Below are 17190 nucleotides of genomic sequence, written 5' to 3'. Positions count from 1 at the left end.
ACTTCAACTTAGTGCTGTGGATCGCTGGATCGGCTTTCACCGTTTTCACCGCTTCTTCGCCGGGACCGCCGTTCTCGACCCCGCCGCCTCAGCTCACTCTTGCCCGGCTTCAGCTCACGCTAAGCCAGGGCTTTCGCTCACGCTAGGCCGCTGTTTTTCGTTGTGAAAGCGTAACTACTTTGTTTGATCTTCCAAAAGAGAACGATATCCGCTTCGTCATGCCTAGAGCTGATCTGTGCTGGTCGCTGAGGAAACGCTCCGGCCGGGACAAGGCATCAACTGTATGTGAGGGGCGTAACATTTCTGTCTCACGCTTGAGGTATTCGGCCAATCACAATGCACTGGATAGCTGGCCAATCACAGCACACCTCGCTTTTCAGACCGATGAGTTTTGTAAAAATCGACGAGTTTCAAAAAGGCGGGGCATAGAGGAGAAACAATAATGTACAGTATGTGGAAAATAATGTTTTTTTTTTTACTTTAAACCGCATAAACATTTCATTACACCAAATAAACAAAATAATGTTCTTTTTAGCAGCATCATATGACCCCTTTAAGGCTCAGTTTTTGTACTTATTACACATTATACACTAGACTAGAAGATTAGAAATCCATGGCAAATCGGAAGATTTCTTAAAAAAAAAAATGCTTTTTTGCAAAACACTTGTGCTTACAACCATGGTGCACAAAAATATGAACAAATACTTAAACCATTGTAAAAAAAAATATTTGCAATTTAATACAGGAACCAGAAAATTTCAAGACAATCTCTTACTGTTATATCATTCAATTACATCAACTCCATAAATTTACATACATGCATATCCACTCATTTTTTCCAGTATATAGTCAGTAGGTATATTTTCAGTCTAGAAGTTTTCTTTTAAAGCCTGTATGGTGAAAATGCAGTTTTCCATCGTACTAATTAAAGACAACAGACTTATTAATATATATTATTTGGCATAGTAACAACTTTTACAACACATACATGTGTTCAATTCCTCTTACTCATCTCAAAAACCCTTAAAGTCTTTATCCATGTTGTCACTGGACTGAAAGAGCTGCCACAGGTCCAGGAGAGAAGCAGGTTGGTTCTCACACTCCTGTACAGGTTTTACAGGTGAAAGAGAGCTCAATGATTCTCTCTCTTTACTGGATTCGATGTGCAAGGCCGGTGCTTGCTTTCTTCTTCTGGATCTGACATTTCGAACCTTACGTTGCAGTGAATTAGTGGGGCTGTCAAGGTCCGGTTCGGGATCTTTGCAGGCTAAAGGCCAAAGAGCTGAGTTTCCGACTTGATTTTCTGGCATACTTTGCGAATAAACTTCACAGCAGTTAGTCCTAAAGCTTTCAATTCCTGTTAACGATTCTCGGTCTCTTTCACTGAACTGTTGAGCTGTGTGCATGTCAGGGTTTGTCCTGGTTTGTTGATCTGTCCTGCATTCAAGTGCATTAGAGTCACAGTTCAGCTCTCTGCTGAGAAGAGATGCAGCTTCAGATTTCCGTGAGTGGAATTCCCACTCAAATGATCCACGCTTAGACTGGGACTTCTCCGGAATGTCAGATTGGTCGAACAAGCTATCCCTGTTGCTCTTAGGGAATTCACACTGGCCCCTGCTGCGTTTGCGAAACAGAGGTTTTTCTCTGGTCTGTTCCGAGAGAGGTAGCTTTGCTGTAGAGCTCCAAAGCAAAGACCCCTCGCTTTCCTGTATCCAACCACCATTCACAGATCCCACATCTTCCTTTACTGGTAACATGGTTCCAGCACACAGAACAATTGATGTACTGCATTTCACCCTATGGCAGAGAGACATTGACACAGCGCTGTCATAAGGCCAGTAAAAACAGTAAACAATAAGGAAAAATATAATTTTTAATGACACGTTTGTACCTTCTACAGTGCGTGCCAATGTTAATAAGGTCGCAGGTCAGTCCCGCAGTGACTCGATCCACAACTCTGTACACATCACTCTTAGAGAAAGCCTGATGCTGCTTGCTCTCCAGGTGCTGGTGGTCAGAAGGTCAGAAAAGGTGAGCACAGATGTCATGCATTTCATGCAAATCCTGGTTCAGGCCAAAATGTATAATTATTGTGTCTTTTTTTTTTTTTGACGAGAAACAGCAAATGCAAAGTGTTCATATAAACTTGACTGGCTTTCTATCATTTCCAATACGTACCACCTTTAGGTTGTCGAATTTGACCTCACAGCACTCACAGTACCCTCCTTTCCTCTTTTCTCTCCCTTCATGTCCTCTGCGCCTCTCTTTCTTTCCTTGAGCTCCTCGTTCCCCTCCAGACCTGTGGCAAAACACAGATTCTCATTCACAACACAGAAAAACAAAAAAATTACTGCATTACAAAAAGATACTACAGATTCTGATTTTACCTTTGCTCTTTGTGTCTCTTCTTTGGATCATCCTTTCCATGTTCATCCATCAGGAACGGACTGCAGGGTGGAAGAGACCGGGCGTTGCACACAGGCATGTTGGACAGGGGAAGGTAGATAGGACGATAATGCCTGCAAAAACATCACATTATTAAACCAGACAAGTAACATGAAAGTTAAAACACAAGAAAATCAAAAAAGAAAACACACCTGCTTGAGTCTTCTACTTTCACAAATGGTCGACGAATTCTTCCAGCTGGAAATATAAAACATTTTTAAAAAATGAATTAAAGATGGATATATCATCATCAACTAACATTTTTCAACTGGAAGATGCAACAAATTAAAAAGGATATTTACTATCTACTTACCATTGTGTCTGTGATATAGATTTTTCTCTGTGTGCTGAATGCTGGCCTAAAAATAAAGAGTGATAAACTGAATATATACAGAAACAACAGAATTATATGCAGCCCTGCACAGAATCTTCTGCAGCTCCACAGTTTTCACAGTAAAAGACAAACTTTATAGTTGTTCACTAAGTCCAATATTTAGAAAAGTGGTTGAACAATATGGTTTATCAATGGTTCATTTGTTAATTTTTACATTTGTGCTACAAGCATAAAACTACTCACAGCTCCTTTCACCACTGGATTAGCTGAATTCACAGCAATGATTTTTGATTTCCTCTTGTCAACATATGAAATAACATCTGTTTGGAAGCCAAGCATAAAAGACCATGTAATACTGAAACCACATCTCACTTCTTTAACAATGCAAGTATTAATAATGATTACAAAAGTAATACCGTCAACATGTAGGACTTTGACCCCCCATTCCACAGCATTTGCCAAGATCCCATTCATCTGAACACGTTCCTAAAACAGAGCAGAAAACCAGAGTACTGATAAACTACTCAAGACTGCTGCACACAGTTGATTCACAAACAAACAAGGCATGATAAGGATTGACTAACTTGTTCTTTAACGACTCTCTCCACAAGCGATTTGCCTCGACTTACAGCTGTCTGTGAAATTCCAGCATAAGACATGTCAGTGTCATTCACATATTCAAACATTTTGGATTCGTAAGGCTTTTAAGAAATTAATACTTTTATTCAGCAAGGATCAATTAAATTGACCAAAAATGACAGTAAATATATTTTCATTGTTAAAAAAAGAATTTTGAACATTCTATTCATCATAATCATAAAAAAAAACATAAAACAAATAGGTTTACAAAGGGGTGGAAAATTTCCAGTACATTTCTGGGAATTTACTGGAAATGTTCCACCCTTTTGCAACCCTAAAATCAAATATGGTTTTCCAAGAACACAAGAACTCTGACTTGATATTGAAAAAAAAAAACAATGCTGAATATCACAAATCAAAATATTTCATATTAATAAGCAATTATAAAACAATTCCAGTCCTTGAGTAGGATTGGTTGAGCCGTGTTCAAAGACATTGTAAATTATTCTAGAAATATACACCTGTGAGATTACATCAGTATTACTGGACCAGTTTTGCTGTTAGGCACGCCACTTTAAAATTTAATTGAGCATAAAAATAAGAATATTATTAACTGCATAAATTCACAATGACATTTTGAAGACTTTAAACATTTAATATAATTTAATTTTAACAATTTTAAAATGCTTAGAGTTGTTTTTTGTTTTTTTTACTTCGGAAACCCAGAAAAAAGATATATGACAGTGAAGTTGAAATGAAAAAAAAAAAAAAAGCATCCTGACTAACCGTATCTGTGACTCCCTGTGAACTGCCCCTGTGCCCATGACTTTCCCTCCTGCTGCTGGGATGAGGGGAACTGACACCTGAATCTGGACTGGGAGCAGGAGAGTCCGGCAGGAGACGCTGGGCATAACGAGCCTCTGGCTTACTGGACACAAGATACTTGATCTCCTTACTGAAGAACTTTTCCACTGTCTGGTAAGCAGAACATACAGGAGGTTACTACATCTGTGATTACATGTGCATGTTAATTAACTCCCTCTCAGGCCATCCACAATGTACAGTGCCTTGCGAAAGCATTCATACCCCTTAATTTTTTTCACGTTTTATGTCATGTCGCTGCCTTATGTTAAACTACTTTAAATGTCTTTTTTTCCACATCAATCTATACTCCACACACCATAATGACAAAGCAAAAACAGAACTGTAAAAACTCCTGCCAAAACTCGGTCCTGGAGGGCCGGTGTCCTGCAGAGTTTAGCTCCAACTTGCCTCAACACACCTGCCTTTAAGTTTCTAGTATGCCTAGTAAGAGCTTGATTAGCTGGTTCAGGTGTGTTTAATTGGGGTTGGAGCTCTTCAGGACACCGGCCCTCCAGGACCGAGTTTGGACACCCTTGTTTTGGCCATCTCAATATTTTGGTGCATTGAGCTTTTCTTCTACTCTGACGAGTCCCATGAGGCTGCTACCAGCACACTTTACTTTTTTAGGATGCTTCTCTGAAGGTGATGAGCAGTGCCTGGTTTCCTTCAAACATGATGCTTGGAATTGAGGTTCATCAGACCAGAGAATCTTGTTTCTCACAGTCTGAGGGTTCTTTAGGTGCTTTTTTGCAAATTTCAAGTGTGTTTTCATGTGTCTTCACTGAGGAGAGGATTGAGTTTGACCACACCGCCATAAAGACCAGATCGGTGGAGTGTTCCAGTGATGTTTGTCCTTCTGTATCGTTCTCCTGTCTCCACATATGATCATGGAGCTCAACTAGAGCTCATCAGCTTCTTGGTCACCAGTCTAACCAAAGCCCTTCTCCATCGATTGCTCAGTTTGGCCAGGAGGCCAGCTCTAGGAAGAGTCCTAGTTGTTCCAAACTTCTTCCACTAAGAGTAATGGAGACTACATGCCAAATCATATTCATTCAATTGAATTTGCCACAGTTTAACTTCACTCAAAGTGTAGTAACATCTACAAGTAATATGAATGCTCCTGAGCTAAATTTCACCTGTCCCAGATGAATACTTATGCAATGGAATCATTTAAGTTTTTTTATTTTTAACAAATTTGCAAAGATGTTGGGGGGGGGGAAAGCAAAAAATTTTTGCTTTTTTTGTAATTGAAAGCATTTTAACATAAGGCAGCAACATAAAATGTGAAAAAAAAAGAGTTATACTGAATACTTTTGCAAGGCACTGTAGATGAGGTAATTTCTTCATCAGAACAGATTTGGTGAAATTAAACAACTGGAATCGTGTGGATTACAGTTGTTTTTATCTGTTGTTTGAACTGTCATTCTGACAATACACATTCACTGCAGAGGATCCATTGCTAAGCAAGTGATGTAATGCTAAATATCTCCAAATCTGTTCTGATGAAGAAACCAACTCATCCACATCTTGGATGTCATGAAGGTGAGTACATTTTCTTTCTTTTTTTTGAAGTTCCAGACTGTTAGAACTGTTAGAAGAACTCTTACAGAGAAACTGATATAAAACATCTAATACACTGTTTAAATGAAGCAGAAAATTCAGTCTTGTTTACATCAACAGAAGTGAACACAAGTACACTGTATACAACGCGAAGCTTATTAAATTAGTCTTTAATAAGTTTCTAAAGCAAAGACAGCTGTCTAATTTTAATAATTTAAAGGGCATTCTCTTCCTGCACGTGAAAAGATTTATATTTCGCACACAACAGCCTCAATGACCATAAACAATGACTACTTACACCACCAAGTGTTTTGATGTCATTTTCCAAGAGTTGTGTTTTCATATTCCATGGCAGATCCAAGTAAAATATTCTCCCTTTAAAAGGTTTGTTCTGAAGAGCATCACGTGTGGGTTTAATTTTACTTTTAGATGTTGCACTATTGTTTCCGTCCAGTTTTGAATCTGTGAAGATCAATATTGCGCAACAAGACTGTTATAAACAACATACACACATATTCACTGTAACGTTACTGAACAGCATGAGCGTGGAAGTTTCCTAAAGCATTATTTCCAAAGGATACTATTACGAAAAAGAGCTCATTGAAAAAAAATTATCAAAAGCGATAAACAGCACAGCACCTCTGTCCTTACACTTGGAGAAAGACTCGTGCTTCATCATGGAGCTTATACTTCTGACGGTTACAACCCTAAACCGGCTAGTTATCCCGCCAACATTACTTATACGTGTTCCTTGATTAAAACACTAAACTAAAAACACAACACTGCGTTAAATGCCTCTATTGTTTATAAATATCTTCATAACAAACACTCGACGCAGCCCGTTTCCATTTTCCCGCTCGAGACTCTCTCCACTCCCACCAAAGCTGTTGTAATCTTGGAGTTCATGAAGGGAGATTCGACGTATATTTTTTGACATTTCAAAAACGACGCCACAAAGCGCTGACATTTGAGCGTCAATTACACCAATATAAACAACTTGAGTTTTATGCGGAACATACATAAGAAAAAGAATGTTAAGAATACAAAATATGATTTCGCTACTCCGTTACGTCCACGAGTGCTCTATTGTGACCAATGGCGAAATTTAAATAGCCGGAAGCTTCGAATCTGCCGGTGCGAAACACACCGGTACACAAACACATAAGCGCAATGGCGCACACTAGTGCAGTAGCGTGGAACTCCTAATGAGTCGTGTGAATTCATTCGTATCTTTGGACTGCGTTGGTGACATTGTTTTTTTTCTGTCGGGGTTACATAGTCTTTGCTGTTTGCGTCATTTGGAAATTCAGTTGTAATGATAATTGATAAAGATCAATGGAATAAACCCGGTTTATATGTTCAGGTGTATTAGGAACAAGGTACAGTAGGTGAGAGCTTGTTCAACAAGTTGCATTTTTGGCACATGGCAGCCACCCAGTAAAGAGTGAGGCAAACGGAGTTTGTACGTCCAGATTCATCGGAACTTTGATCGGTACATCGCAGGCTTGGAGATGAGCTCTCAGAAAAGTTCTTCAGGCCCCAGGGGGGGCATTACACCCGTCCAGCAGATGATTGCGTCTTGCTCTGGGGCAATTATTACGTCACTGTTTGGTAAGAGACCATGGATTTAATCTACGATTCTCTAATATACGGAAAAATATATATGAACTTATTCCCTTCAGAACGCAACGTGGGTCAGAATGATGTAGTCTGATGCGTATTTTCGTAACACTATATATTTTGTGAATGGACTATTAATTTAATGACAATAAATGTATAATTTAATTTGATGTGTTTCTTGTTAAAAGTACCGTAAAAATACTATACTGTAAATTGGTCTGGTAAGTGACAACTTAATATTTACTTGTTACTAAATACACATTTGGATATTATATTTAATATAAATTATGTAACTACATAAATAAAATATTCTATGTATTGAACGATTTACTTCCATGTGTTCAGATGACCCTGGGCTGGTTGTGGTGAAATACACACACATTTTGTTTAGATCTTACCTGTGTGCCTATACCGGTTCTCGAACTCGCGACCTTTGGGTTACGAGTCCAACTCTCCAACCAGTAGGCCACGACTTCCCTGGTCGTGATTTTTAGTAAAGGACAATATCAGGTTAAAGTGAATCTATTAATCTAATAGTCTAGAGTCAAATAGGAGTTTATTAATAGTCTGTACCATGTCTTTGAAATATTTCTTAAAAAGTACACAGTTTTGACGGCTTGCCAGTTTAAGTATGTTTTAAATTGCGAGTAGGCCTGTCACGATAACATCTTTTTGTTGTGCGATATATTGCCCCAGAAATAATTGCGATAAGCGATATTATTGTCATTTTAAAGACCATTTTATGCCACTGAATATATAATCATAATGCAACAGCATAATAATGCAAGAAGGCCTACACACTTCCAAATGACAACAAACTATTAATTTTTAATAATATTTAGCTCATGGAAATTAAGTATCAAAATATTAGATGCCTCAAAAAACTTGAATAAATAGTAAACATTTTCTAACAAAAAGTGCAAAGTAACAAGTAGAAAAAAAGAAAAATGCACAAAGAACTTTTGAAAGAACAGATTTTTTCCTTTTCTCTGAAAATTAAGGGTGCACACTATTTCTGAAAAACACAATCACTACTTCGCAGTCAGATGTCCGTATGCACAAAGGCACAGATCCCTAAACAAGGCCATATCTGCAGATGAAACTTTGTTTGTAGAAGCATTTTTAAAATTTGAACTAGCACCTCATGACTACACCACGTTATGTACGAGAAGCTGCAAAAGACACAGGCGCAAGTGGAATGTACAAAACATGGTGACATTAATTTTCAAGTAAATATAATGGGCGATATATTGCGTCACCAAAAATGATTGAGGTCATGTACATATATTGCGCGATATATTGATTAGTGCGACAGGCCTAATTGCGAGGGGGGAGTAATGACTGCTGAAAATTCACCTTTGCCATCACAGGAATACGGTATACTTTAAAATACATTCAGATAGAAAACAGTTGTTGTAAATTGTAATTATATTTCAAATAGTACTGATTTCTGTATTTTTGATCAAATAAATGCAGCCGTGGTAATCATAAGAAACGTCGGTCTTTCAAAAACATAAAAAAATCGTACAGACTCCAAACTTTTGAATGCAAGTTTGCAGACACGTTCACCTATTTATTAAAATATGACTATTTAATTATAATTCTGTTTTCTTCATGTTCACAGTAACACCTCTGGATGTGGTGAAGATCAGACTGCAGGCACAAAGGAATCCTTTTCCCAAAGGTAAGCTTAAGCAGTTTTCTGTTCAAATGAAGTCAAACCTCACTCACTCATTTTTTGATGATGATTTGCAGGAAAATGTTTTGTGTACTGTAATGGCCTGATGGATCATATATGCGTCTGTGAGAATGGCATTTCAAAGGCATGGTACAAAGCACCTGGCCATTTCTCCGGCACTTTGGTAAGCTAAACCATATACAATTGTGACGTGAATACAGTTTCTCTTTACCTGTGATGTTTTTTAAATATATAAATATTACTGATAGGTTTAACTCATTCAGACACTGTTCTTCTGTTCCAGGATGCCTTTATTAAGATTATACGCATGGAAGGAATCAGGTCTCTGTGGAGCGGCCTTCCTCCAACACTGTGAGTTACGTATCTGCTGTCCGAACCCAACTGACCTTTGCTGGGACGCAAATAATGAGATGCATTTCCCTTCATAGAGTGATGGCAGTGCCTGCGACTGTCATCTATTTCACATGTTACGATCAACTATGTGCTGTTCTCAAGCTCAGGATGGGTGACCGATCAGATTATGCGCCGCTGTTTGCCGGTGCCATCGCGAGAGGTAACGTTTAACCCTGTTGATTAAGTGTTTGACCTTTTCTCCGCATGCTGACCTTCTATATCAAAGTGTGCCTGGCTTCACATGAGATTTCTGCGTGTGTCAGTGGGGTCGGCTACAGTAATCAGCCCCCTGGAGCTGATCCGCACTAAAATGCAGTCTGAGAAGCAGTCGTACCGTAGAAGCATTTTTAAAATTTGAACTAGCACCTCATGACTACACCACGTTATGTACGAGAAGCTGCAAAAGACACAGGCGCAAGTGGAATGTACAAAACATGGTGACATTAATTTTCAAGTAAATATAATGGGCGATATATTGCGTCACCAAAAATGATTGAGGTCATGTACATATATTGCGCGATATATTGATTAGTGCGACAGGCCTAATTGCGAGGGGGGAGTAATGACTGCTGAAAATTCACCTTTGCCATCACAGGAATACGGTATACTTTAAAATACATTCAGATAGAAAACAGTTGTTGTAAATTGTAATTATATTTCAAATAGTACTGATTTCTGTATTTTTGATCAAATAAATGCAGCCGTGGTAATCATAAGAAACGTCGGTCTTTCAAAAACATAAAAAAATCGTACAGACTCCAAACTTTTGAATGCAAGTTTGCAGACACGTTCACCTATTTATTAAAATATGACTATTTAATTATAATTCTGTTTTCTTCATGTTCACAGTAACACCTCTGGATGTGGTGAAGATCAGACTGCAGGCACAAAGGAATCCTTTTCCCAAAGGTAAGCTTAAGCAGTTTTCTGTTCAAATGAAGTCAAACCTCACTCACTCATTTTTTGATGATGATTTGCAGGAAAATGTTTTGTGTACTGTAATGGCCTGATGGATCATATATGCGTCTGTGAGAATGGCATTTCAAAGGCATGGTACAAAGCACCTGGCCATTTCTCCGGCACTTTGGTAAGCTAAACCATATACAATTGTGACGTGAATACAGTTTCTCTTTACCTGTGATGTTTTTTAAATATATAAATATTACTGATAGGTTTAACTCATTCAGACACTGTTCTTCTGTTCCAGGATGCCTTTATTAAGATTATACGCATGGAAGGAATCAGGTCTCTGTGGAGCGGCCTTCCTCCAACACTGTGAGTTACGTATCTGCTGTCCGAACCCAACTGACCTTTGCTGGGACGCAAATAATGAGATGCATTTCCCTTCATAGAGTGATGGCAGTGCCTGCGACTGTCATCTATTTCACATGTTACGATCAACTATGTGCTGTTCTCAAGCTCAGGATGGGTGACCGATCAGATTATGCGCCGCTGTTTGCCGGTGCCATCGCGAGAGGTAACGTTTAACCCTGTTGATTAAGTGTTTGACCTTTTCTCCGCATGCTGACCTTCTATATCAAAGTGTGCCTGGCTTCACATGAGATTTCTGCGTGTGTCAGTGGGGTCGGCTACAGTAATCAGCCCCCTGGAGCTGATCCGCACTAAAATGCAGTCTGAGAAGCAGTCGTACCGAGAGCTGAGCGCCGTGATCCAGTCAGCGCTGCACAACCAGGGCTGGCGGTCTCTGTGGAGGGGTTGGGGACCCACGCTGCTCAGAGACGTCCCATTCTCAGGTCAAACACTCACAGCCTACATATCACAGACTTCACATTTTGAAGCACTTGATTTATAAACACAAGACTCAAAAATACAAAACCGAATATAAAACTGAATGTAATTTTTAATGAAGGTTTTTGAAACGCCAATGATATACTTTACATTATATTCTATAAAATTATTGCATTCTATAATTTATTTATATAAACTTTATAATAGGGCTGCACGATTAATCAAATGCGATTGTCATGTGCATTTTGATAGTAATGCCGGTTCTGTAATCAGCAGTAAATCATCATCACGTGCTTTCAGATGGAGCAGCATTTACTACACAGAGCCGTAGTTCACTGACATGTTACGCCAAAAAAATCGCATACGATTTTATTGCGCGATTATGAAATTGTTTGCGACTATGACAGCTGTTTGCATAGCTTCTCAGTGAACTACGGCTCTGTGTAGTAAATGCTGCTCCATCTGAAAGCATGTGAAAATACCACATTTAATAACATATTTTTACTCCAAACACACTTCATAACGTCAGTCGAGTGTTTGAAATAAATCCTTCTGTGAGATGATGTGGCTTCTTACACAGAATAAGGCATGCAACATATTTCATAGTATTTAAGCAGTGATAAAGGCATTGCATTATAAATATACTTTATTTGAATGAAAATTATAATAATAATAACTCAGATAAACCATATATTGTCATAATCGTGTGTTTATTAGTCATGTTGAATCAATGAAAGCAGTTAAATCTTCTGTTTATTCAGCTGCAGCTATAGGCATTTTCTGGGTTTCTTCTGCGAGGCGTATTTGGAGTTTCAGCATGAGAGCGCCCTCTGGCCTTTGGATGGAGATTTACTGCTGATCACAGAACCGTGCTTCACCGAAAGATACGCATGACAATCGCAGCTTCAGTCGAATCGCGATTTCGATTCCATTTCAATTTATCGTGCAGCCCTACTTCATAATAAGGTCTTCCTCCTATAGACTTGTTTGCGAAATGTCCAGCTCTGTATTTTTGCATTACTCCATATTACTTTGTTGCTTTCATTTTTTTAAAAATGTAAGCAGTCTTGCCCACTGATTGCCAAACAAATTTTGGGGTCATATTTTTTTTTATTAATTTCTTTTATGAATGCATTAAATTGATCAAAAGTGCCAGCAAAGATATTTGTTAAAATTTCAAATAAACACTGTTCTTTTGAACTTTCTATTCATTAAAACAAAACTATATATCACAGTTTCCACAAAATTATTAAGCAGCGCAACTGTTTTTAACACTGATAGTTAGCATATTCCGCATTCAGCATAATGAGCATATTAGAATGATTTCTGAAGATCATGTGACACTGAAGACTGGAGTAATGATACATTTTAACATATATTAAACTATAAAGCAGTTGTTTTAAAAGGTAATAATATTTCTAGTGCTGTCAAACGATTAATTGCATCCAAAATAAAAGTTTTTGTTTACATAATGTGTGTACTGTTTATTTATTATGTATATATAAATACAAACATACAGTATATATTTAGAAAATATTTACATGTGTATATACATAATAAATATACAGTGCACACACATATTATGTAAACACAAACTTTTATTTTGGATGCGATTAATTGTTTGACATCACTAAATATTTCACAATACTACTTATTTTACTTTATTTTTTATCAAATAAATACAGCCTTGGTGAACATCAAAGTTATTTTAGTGTCATTGTGATAATATTATAGTTTTTATTCATATTTAAATACGTTTTTATTTTTATATTTTCTGTTTTAATTTAATCAAAGTTTTATTATTTTTGTTGTGTTTTTTATTTTTATTATTTTTTAAGCATTCTATGCAATTTTTTTTTATTCATTTTTATTTCAGTTTTAGTTATTTTAGTACATCAAACTTAACTAAATGATAATGAGAAATGTAGCTGATATTATTATTATAAATTCTTATAATATTTATTTCAGTTAAACGTTTAAAACGATCACAAAAACCGTAAAAAAAAGGGGGGGGGGCGATGGTTATAGTTTATTTTATTTCAAGAACAAAAGTTTTTTGTGGTTTTAGTTAACTGTAATAACCCTAGTGAGCATAAAATGTCTTTCAAAAACTTAAAAAAATCTTTCCAACCCAAACTTTTGAACAGAAGTACACCACGGAATAGCAGAATGTTTTCCATTTGACCATATTTTTAAGGGGTCTTCACATCACTGTTTGAATGTGTATTGTTTGCTGCTGTTTCCTAATTTTTTATCTGACTTTCTATTTTTCCTCAGCTATGTACTGGTTTAACTATGAGAAGGGTAAAGCCTGGCTCTGTCAATACTACAACTTTACAGATCCTACCTTTGCCATCACGTTCACAGCTGGAGCGCTGTCTGGATCAGTGAGTTTGTGATTTACATCTGTATCATCAGAGCTCTCATGGGCCTCATTTACTGGTATTTAATGCATGCATACAGTATAGTGTCCAATGTAATCCCATCACTCTAAGCATATTTTGAAATATCCAGGATGTTTGGCCGCATTGCATTTGTATTGTAAAAAAAAACGTGCCCTAATATGTCGAATAGCTGTATAAGCACCTGTATTTTCTTGTTTCAGTTTGCATCAATCGTCACATTGCCGTTTGATGTGGTCAAGACAAAACGACAGGTAGAACTGGGTGAACTGCAGACAATGAAATGTGAGTATTCAGGTGAAATTATGTAAATATGGTTTCCATAATTGGGATTCAGAGCTTTGGTTTGACTTGTATAATCAAATCAGAATATGACATTAATGTGCAGTATTATCTGTGTAGTGTCCACACAAGTCTCATCCAGCACATTTTATGTGATGAAAAGGATAGTTGCTGAAAATGGAGTATCAGGACTATTTGCAGGTAAATATATAAGTTCATATAGAACACACACTACTGTTCTAAAATCTGGGATCAATAAGATTAATATACCACTTATTAAAATTGTGAAATATTATTACAATTTAAAATAAATGTTTTCTATTTTAATGTAATCTAAAATGTAATTTATTTCGCGTTTTTATTTTTATATTTTCTGTTTTAATTTAATCAAAGTTTTAGTATTTTTGTTGTGTTTTTAATTTTTATTATTTTTTAAGCATTCTATGCAATTTTTTTTATTTCATTTTTATTTCAGTTTTAGTTATTTTAGTACATCAAACTTAACTAAATGATAATGAGAAATGTAGCTGATATTATTATTATAAATTCTTATATTTATTTCAGTTAAACGTTTAAAACGATCACAAAAACCGTAAAAAAAAAGGGGGGGGGCGATGGTTATAGTTTATTTTATTTCAAGAACAAAAGTTTTTTGTGGTTTTAGTTAACTGTAATAACCCTAGTGAGCATAAAACGTCTTTCAAAAACTTAAAAAAATATTTCCGAACCGAAGTACACCACGGAATAGCAGAATGTTTTCCATTTGACCATATTTTTAAGGGGTCTTCACATCACTGTTTGAATGTGTATTGTTTGCTGCTGTTTCCTAATTTTTTATCTGACTTTCTATTTTTCCTCAGCTATGTACTGGTTTAACTATGAGAAGGGTAAAGCCTGGCTCTGTCAATACTACAACTTTACAGATCCTACCTTTGCCATCACGTTCACAGCTGGAGCGCTGTCTGGATCAGTGAGTTTGTGATTTACATCTGTATCATCAGAGCTCTCATGGGCCTCATTTACTGGTATTTAATGCATGCATACAGTATAGTGTCCAATGTAATCCCATCACTCTAAGCATATTTTGAAATATCCAGGATGTTTGGCCGCATTGCATTTGTATTGTAAAAAAAAACGTGCCCTAATATGTCGAATAGCTGTATAAGCACCTGTATTTTCTTGTTTCAGTTTGCATCAATCGTCACATTGCCGTTTGATGTGGTCAAGACAAAACGACAGGTAGAACTGGGTGAACTGCAGACAATGAAATGTGAGTATTCAGGTGAAATTATGTAAATATGGTTTCCATAATTGGGATTCAGAGCTTTGGTTTGACTTGTATAATCAAATCAGAATATGACATTAATGTGCAGTATTATCTGTGTAGTGTCCACACAAGTCTCATCCAGCACATTTTATGTGATGAAAAGGATAGTTGCTGAAAATGGAGTATCAGGACTATTTGCAGGTAAATATATAAGTTCATATAGAACACACACTACTGTTCTAAAATCTGGGATCAATAAGATTAATATACCACTTATTAAAATTGTGAAATATTATTACAATTTAAAATAAATGTTTTCTATTTTAATGTAATCTAAAATGTAATTTATTTCTGTGATGCAAGCTGAATTTTCAGCATCATTACTCCAGTCTTCAGTGTCACATGATCCTCAGAAATCATTCTAATATGCTGATTTACTGCTCAAGAAATATTTCTTATTATTGTTGAAAAAAGTTGTGCACTATTGAAAACAATATATTTTTTGTGGAAATTGTGACACTTTTTCACAAATCTTTGATGTATAGAAAGATCCAAAGAACATCTATTTGAAATATAATTTTATTATATTTATTTTATATTATTTATTTTATTCTATAATTGTACTTTTTTGATATATATTGATTGGAGGAAAAAATAAATAAATATATATATATATAATTATATAATATATATATATATGCACATATTTGGAGCCATGATTTTCAAATCACCACTAGATGTCTCAGCAGCACAGCTCAGATTTCTCTCTGTCTCTTATCCTCAGGTTTTCTGCCGAGGCTGATTAAAGTGGCTCCGGCGTGTGCTATAATGATCAGCACATATGAGTTCGGAAAAGCTTTTTTCCGCAGATACAACCAGAAGAAACAGAGGGTAACGCAACTACAGCCCAGCACGTGACCTCGCACACCAAACCACTGATTTAGAAGAACACTTGATCACAGACCTTTGTTAAGATTCAGTAAATTAACCACAGATTACTCCACAAATTTCCCCAACATGCTATCATTTGTGCTGTGTCTGTCTAAAAGAGAGATTAGCTTATAGAGTTGCTGTGAAATAAATCAGTATTTACTTTCTTTAGTAAATATTTAAAAGTAACAGAGCATCTTCCACTTAGGTTAAATTATTAAAAATATAATAAATAATAAAAGTATAGTTTAATATTTGAGTTTTTAAATTTATTAATTAAAAAAGGTCAAGAAACATACCCCCTTTTTGTTTTAAATTGACACTAAATGTATTCCCATCAGACATGATTGTACTTGTAATCTGTTTTCTACCTGTTCAGGCTGGTTGACTTTTAATTGTTAGTTAAATGTCTTAGTAGTGTTTCAGTCATGTATTTTCGAGGTTTGTGTTAAAAGAAGTCAGTGTGTGCAAATGGTGCCAAAAATGAGACCGATGAGGGGATTTGAATTTTTCTGTACTTAAATAATTGATTTTCTAATTGTTGATTAATATATTTCTTGACCCAATGCCTAACAATTAAGTATGAATATTCACAACTTTTTAAATTTCACTGTATGTCCTCTGCTTTTTAAGTGCTTCAATAATGAAGAATGATTTCAAATTTGTCTCGATTTCTTTATTCAGTCCAAAATATTGTCTCTAGTTATTTTAATTAGATTTACAGATTTATGTTGCTTGAACCAGGAGCGCATAAGATCTTATGCGATGTACAGAATTGTAATCTATTCACCTTCCATTTCCAGTGTGATGAAAAAAATCAGAATTTCAGCAATCTCTTTTTTTACATTCAGTTTTTGCACAATTGCAATTAATTTATATTGATAACACCAGACTAAACATGCAACATGAGGTTGTGTGACAAATGTTGAATGCATACAAAGTGCTCTGTAAGCTAGTATTCCATTGCACACATAGCCAATGAGACAAAACCAGCATTCAGCCAAGCCTGTATTTACATTAGAATTTATTGAAAAAAACATTGTCATAGATGAGGACATAAAGTAAA

At 36.2% G+C, this 17190-nt stretch overlaps 2 protein-coding genes across 2 annotated transcripts; one reads left to right on the top strand and one right to left on the bottom strand.

The window, feature by feature from the left end:
- Positions 1–762: 762 nt before the first annotated feature.
- Positions 763–6880, bottom strand: dbf4 (DBF4-CDC7 kinase regulatory subunit). The gene is made up of 12 exons (XM_016281936.1): positions 6422–6880; positions 6081–6244; positions 4145–4333; positions 3364–3414; positions 3196–3265; positions 3023–3099; positions 2759–2804; positions 2598–2643; positions 2388–2519; positions 2179–2299; positions 1892–2007; positions 763–1797 (listed from the first exon to the last, which is right to left on the bottom strand). The coding sequence occupies exons 1-12, from the start codon at positions 6459–6461 to the stop codon at positions 1014–1016; spliced, it is 1836 nt and encodes a 611-aa protein (XP_016137422.1). The 5' UTR covers positions 6462–6880; the 3' UTR covers positions 763–1013.
- Positions 6881–6923: 43 nt separating this feature from the next.
- On the top strand, positions 6924–16343 carry LOC107592430 (solute carrier family 25 member 40-like). The gene is given in 11 exon segments (XM_016281937.1): positions 6924–7393; positions 9027–9086; positions 9158–9264; positions 9385–9452; positions 9530–9654; positions 11075–11248; positions 13521–13630; positions 13849–13930; positions 14048–14128; positions 15979–16079; positions 16082–16343. Coding segments are annotated over 11 exon segments (1065 nt in total). The 5' UTR covers positions 6924–7293; the 3' UTR covers positions 16139–16343.
- The last annotated feature ends 847 nt before the right edge of the window (positions 16344–17190 follow it).

This window comes from Sinocyclocheilus grahami, unplaced genomic scaffold (assembly GCF_001515645.1).
Source record: "Sinocyclocheilus grahami isolate Dianchi unplaced genomic scaffold, SAMN03320097.WGS_v1.1 scaffold153.1, whole genome shotgun sequence".
Classification (NCBI taxonomy): domain Eukaryota; kingdom Metazoa; phylum Chordata; class Actinopteri; order Cypriniformes; family Cyprinidae; genus Sinocyclocheilus; species Sinocyclocheilus grahami.
The sequence above is the reverse complement of the archived record's forward strand: the minus strand, read 5'-3'. Positions and strand labels throughout refer to the sequence as shown.

Bases quoted from the DNA above. Each gene is read 5' to 3' on its own strand.
- dbf4 (XM_016281936.1), bottom strand. From the start codon at position 6,461: ATGATGAAGCACGAGTCTTTCTCCAAGTGTAAGGACAGAG. The intron at 2,644-2,758 runs GTAAGTAGATAG...TTATATTTCCAG, and splicing joins TCTATATCACAGACACAATG to CTGGAAGAATTCGTCGACCA. The intron at 1,798-1,891 runs GTACAAACGTGT...TCTCTGCCATAG, and splicing joins ATTGGCACGCACTGTAGAAG to GGTGAAATGCAGTACATCAA.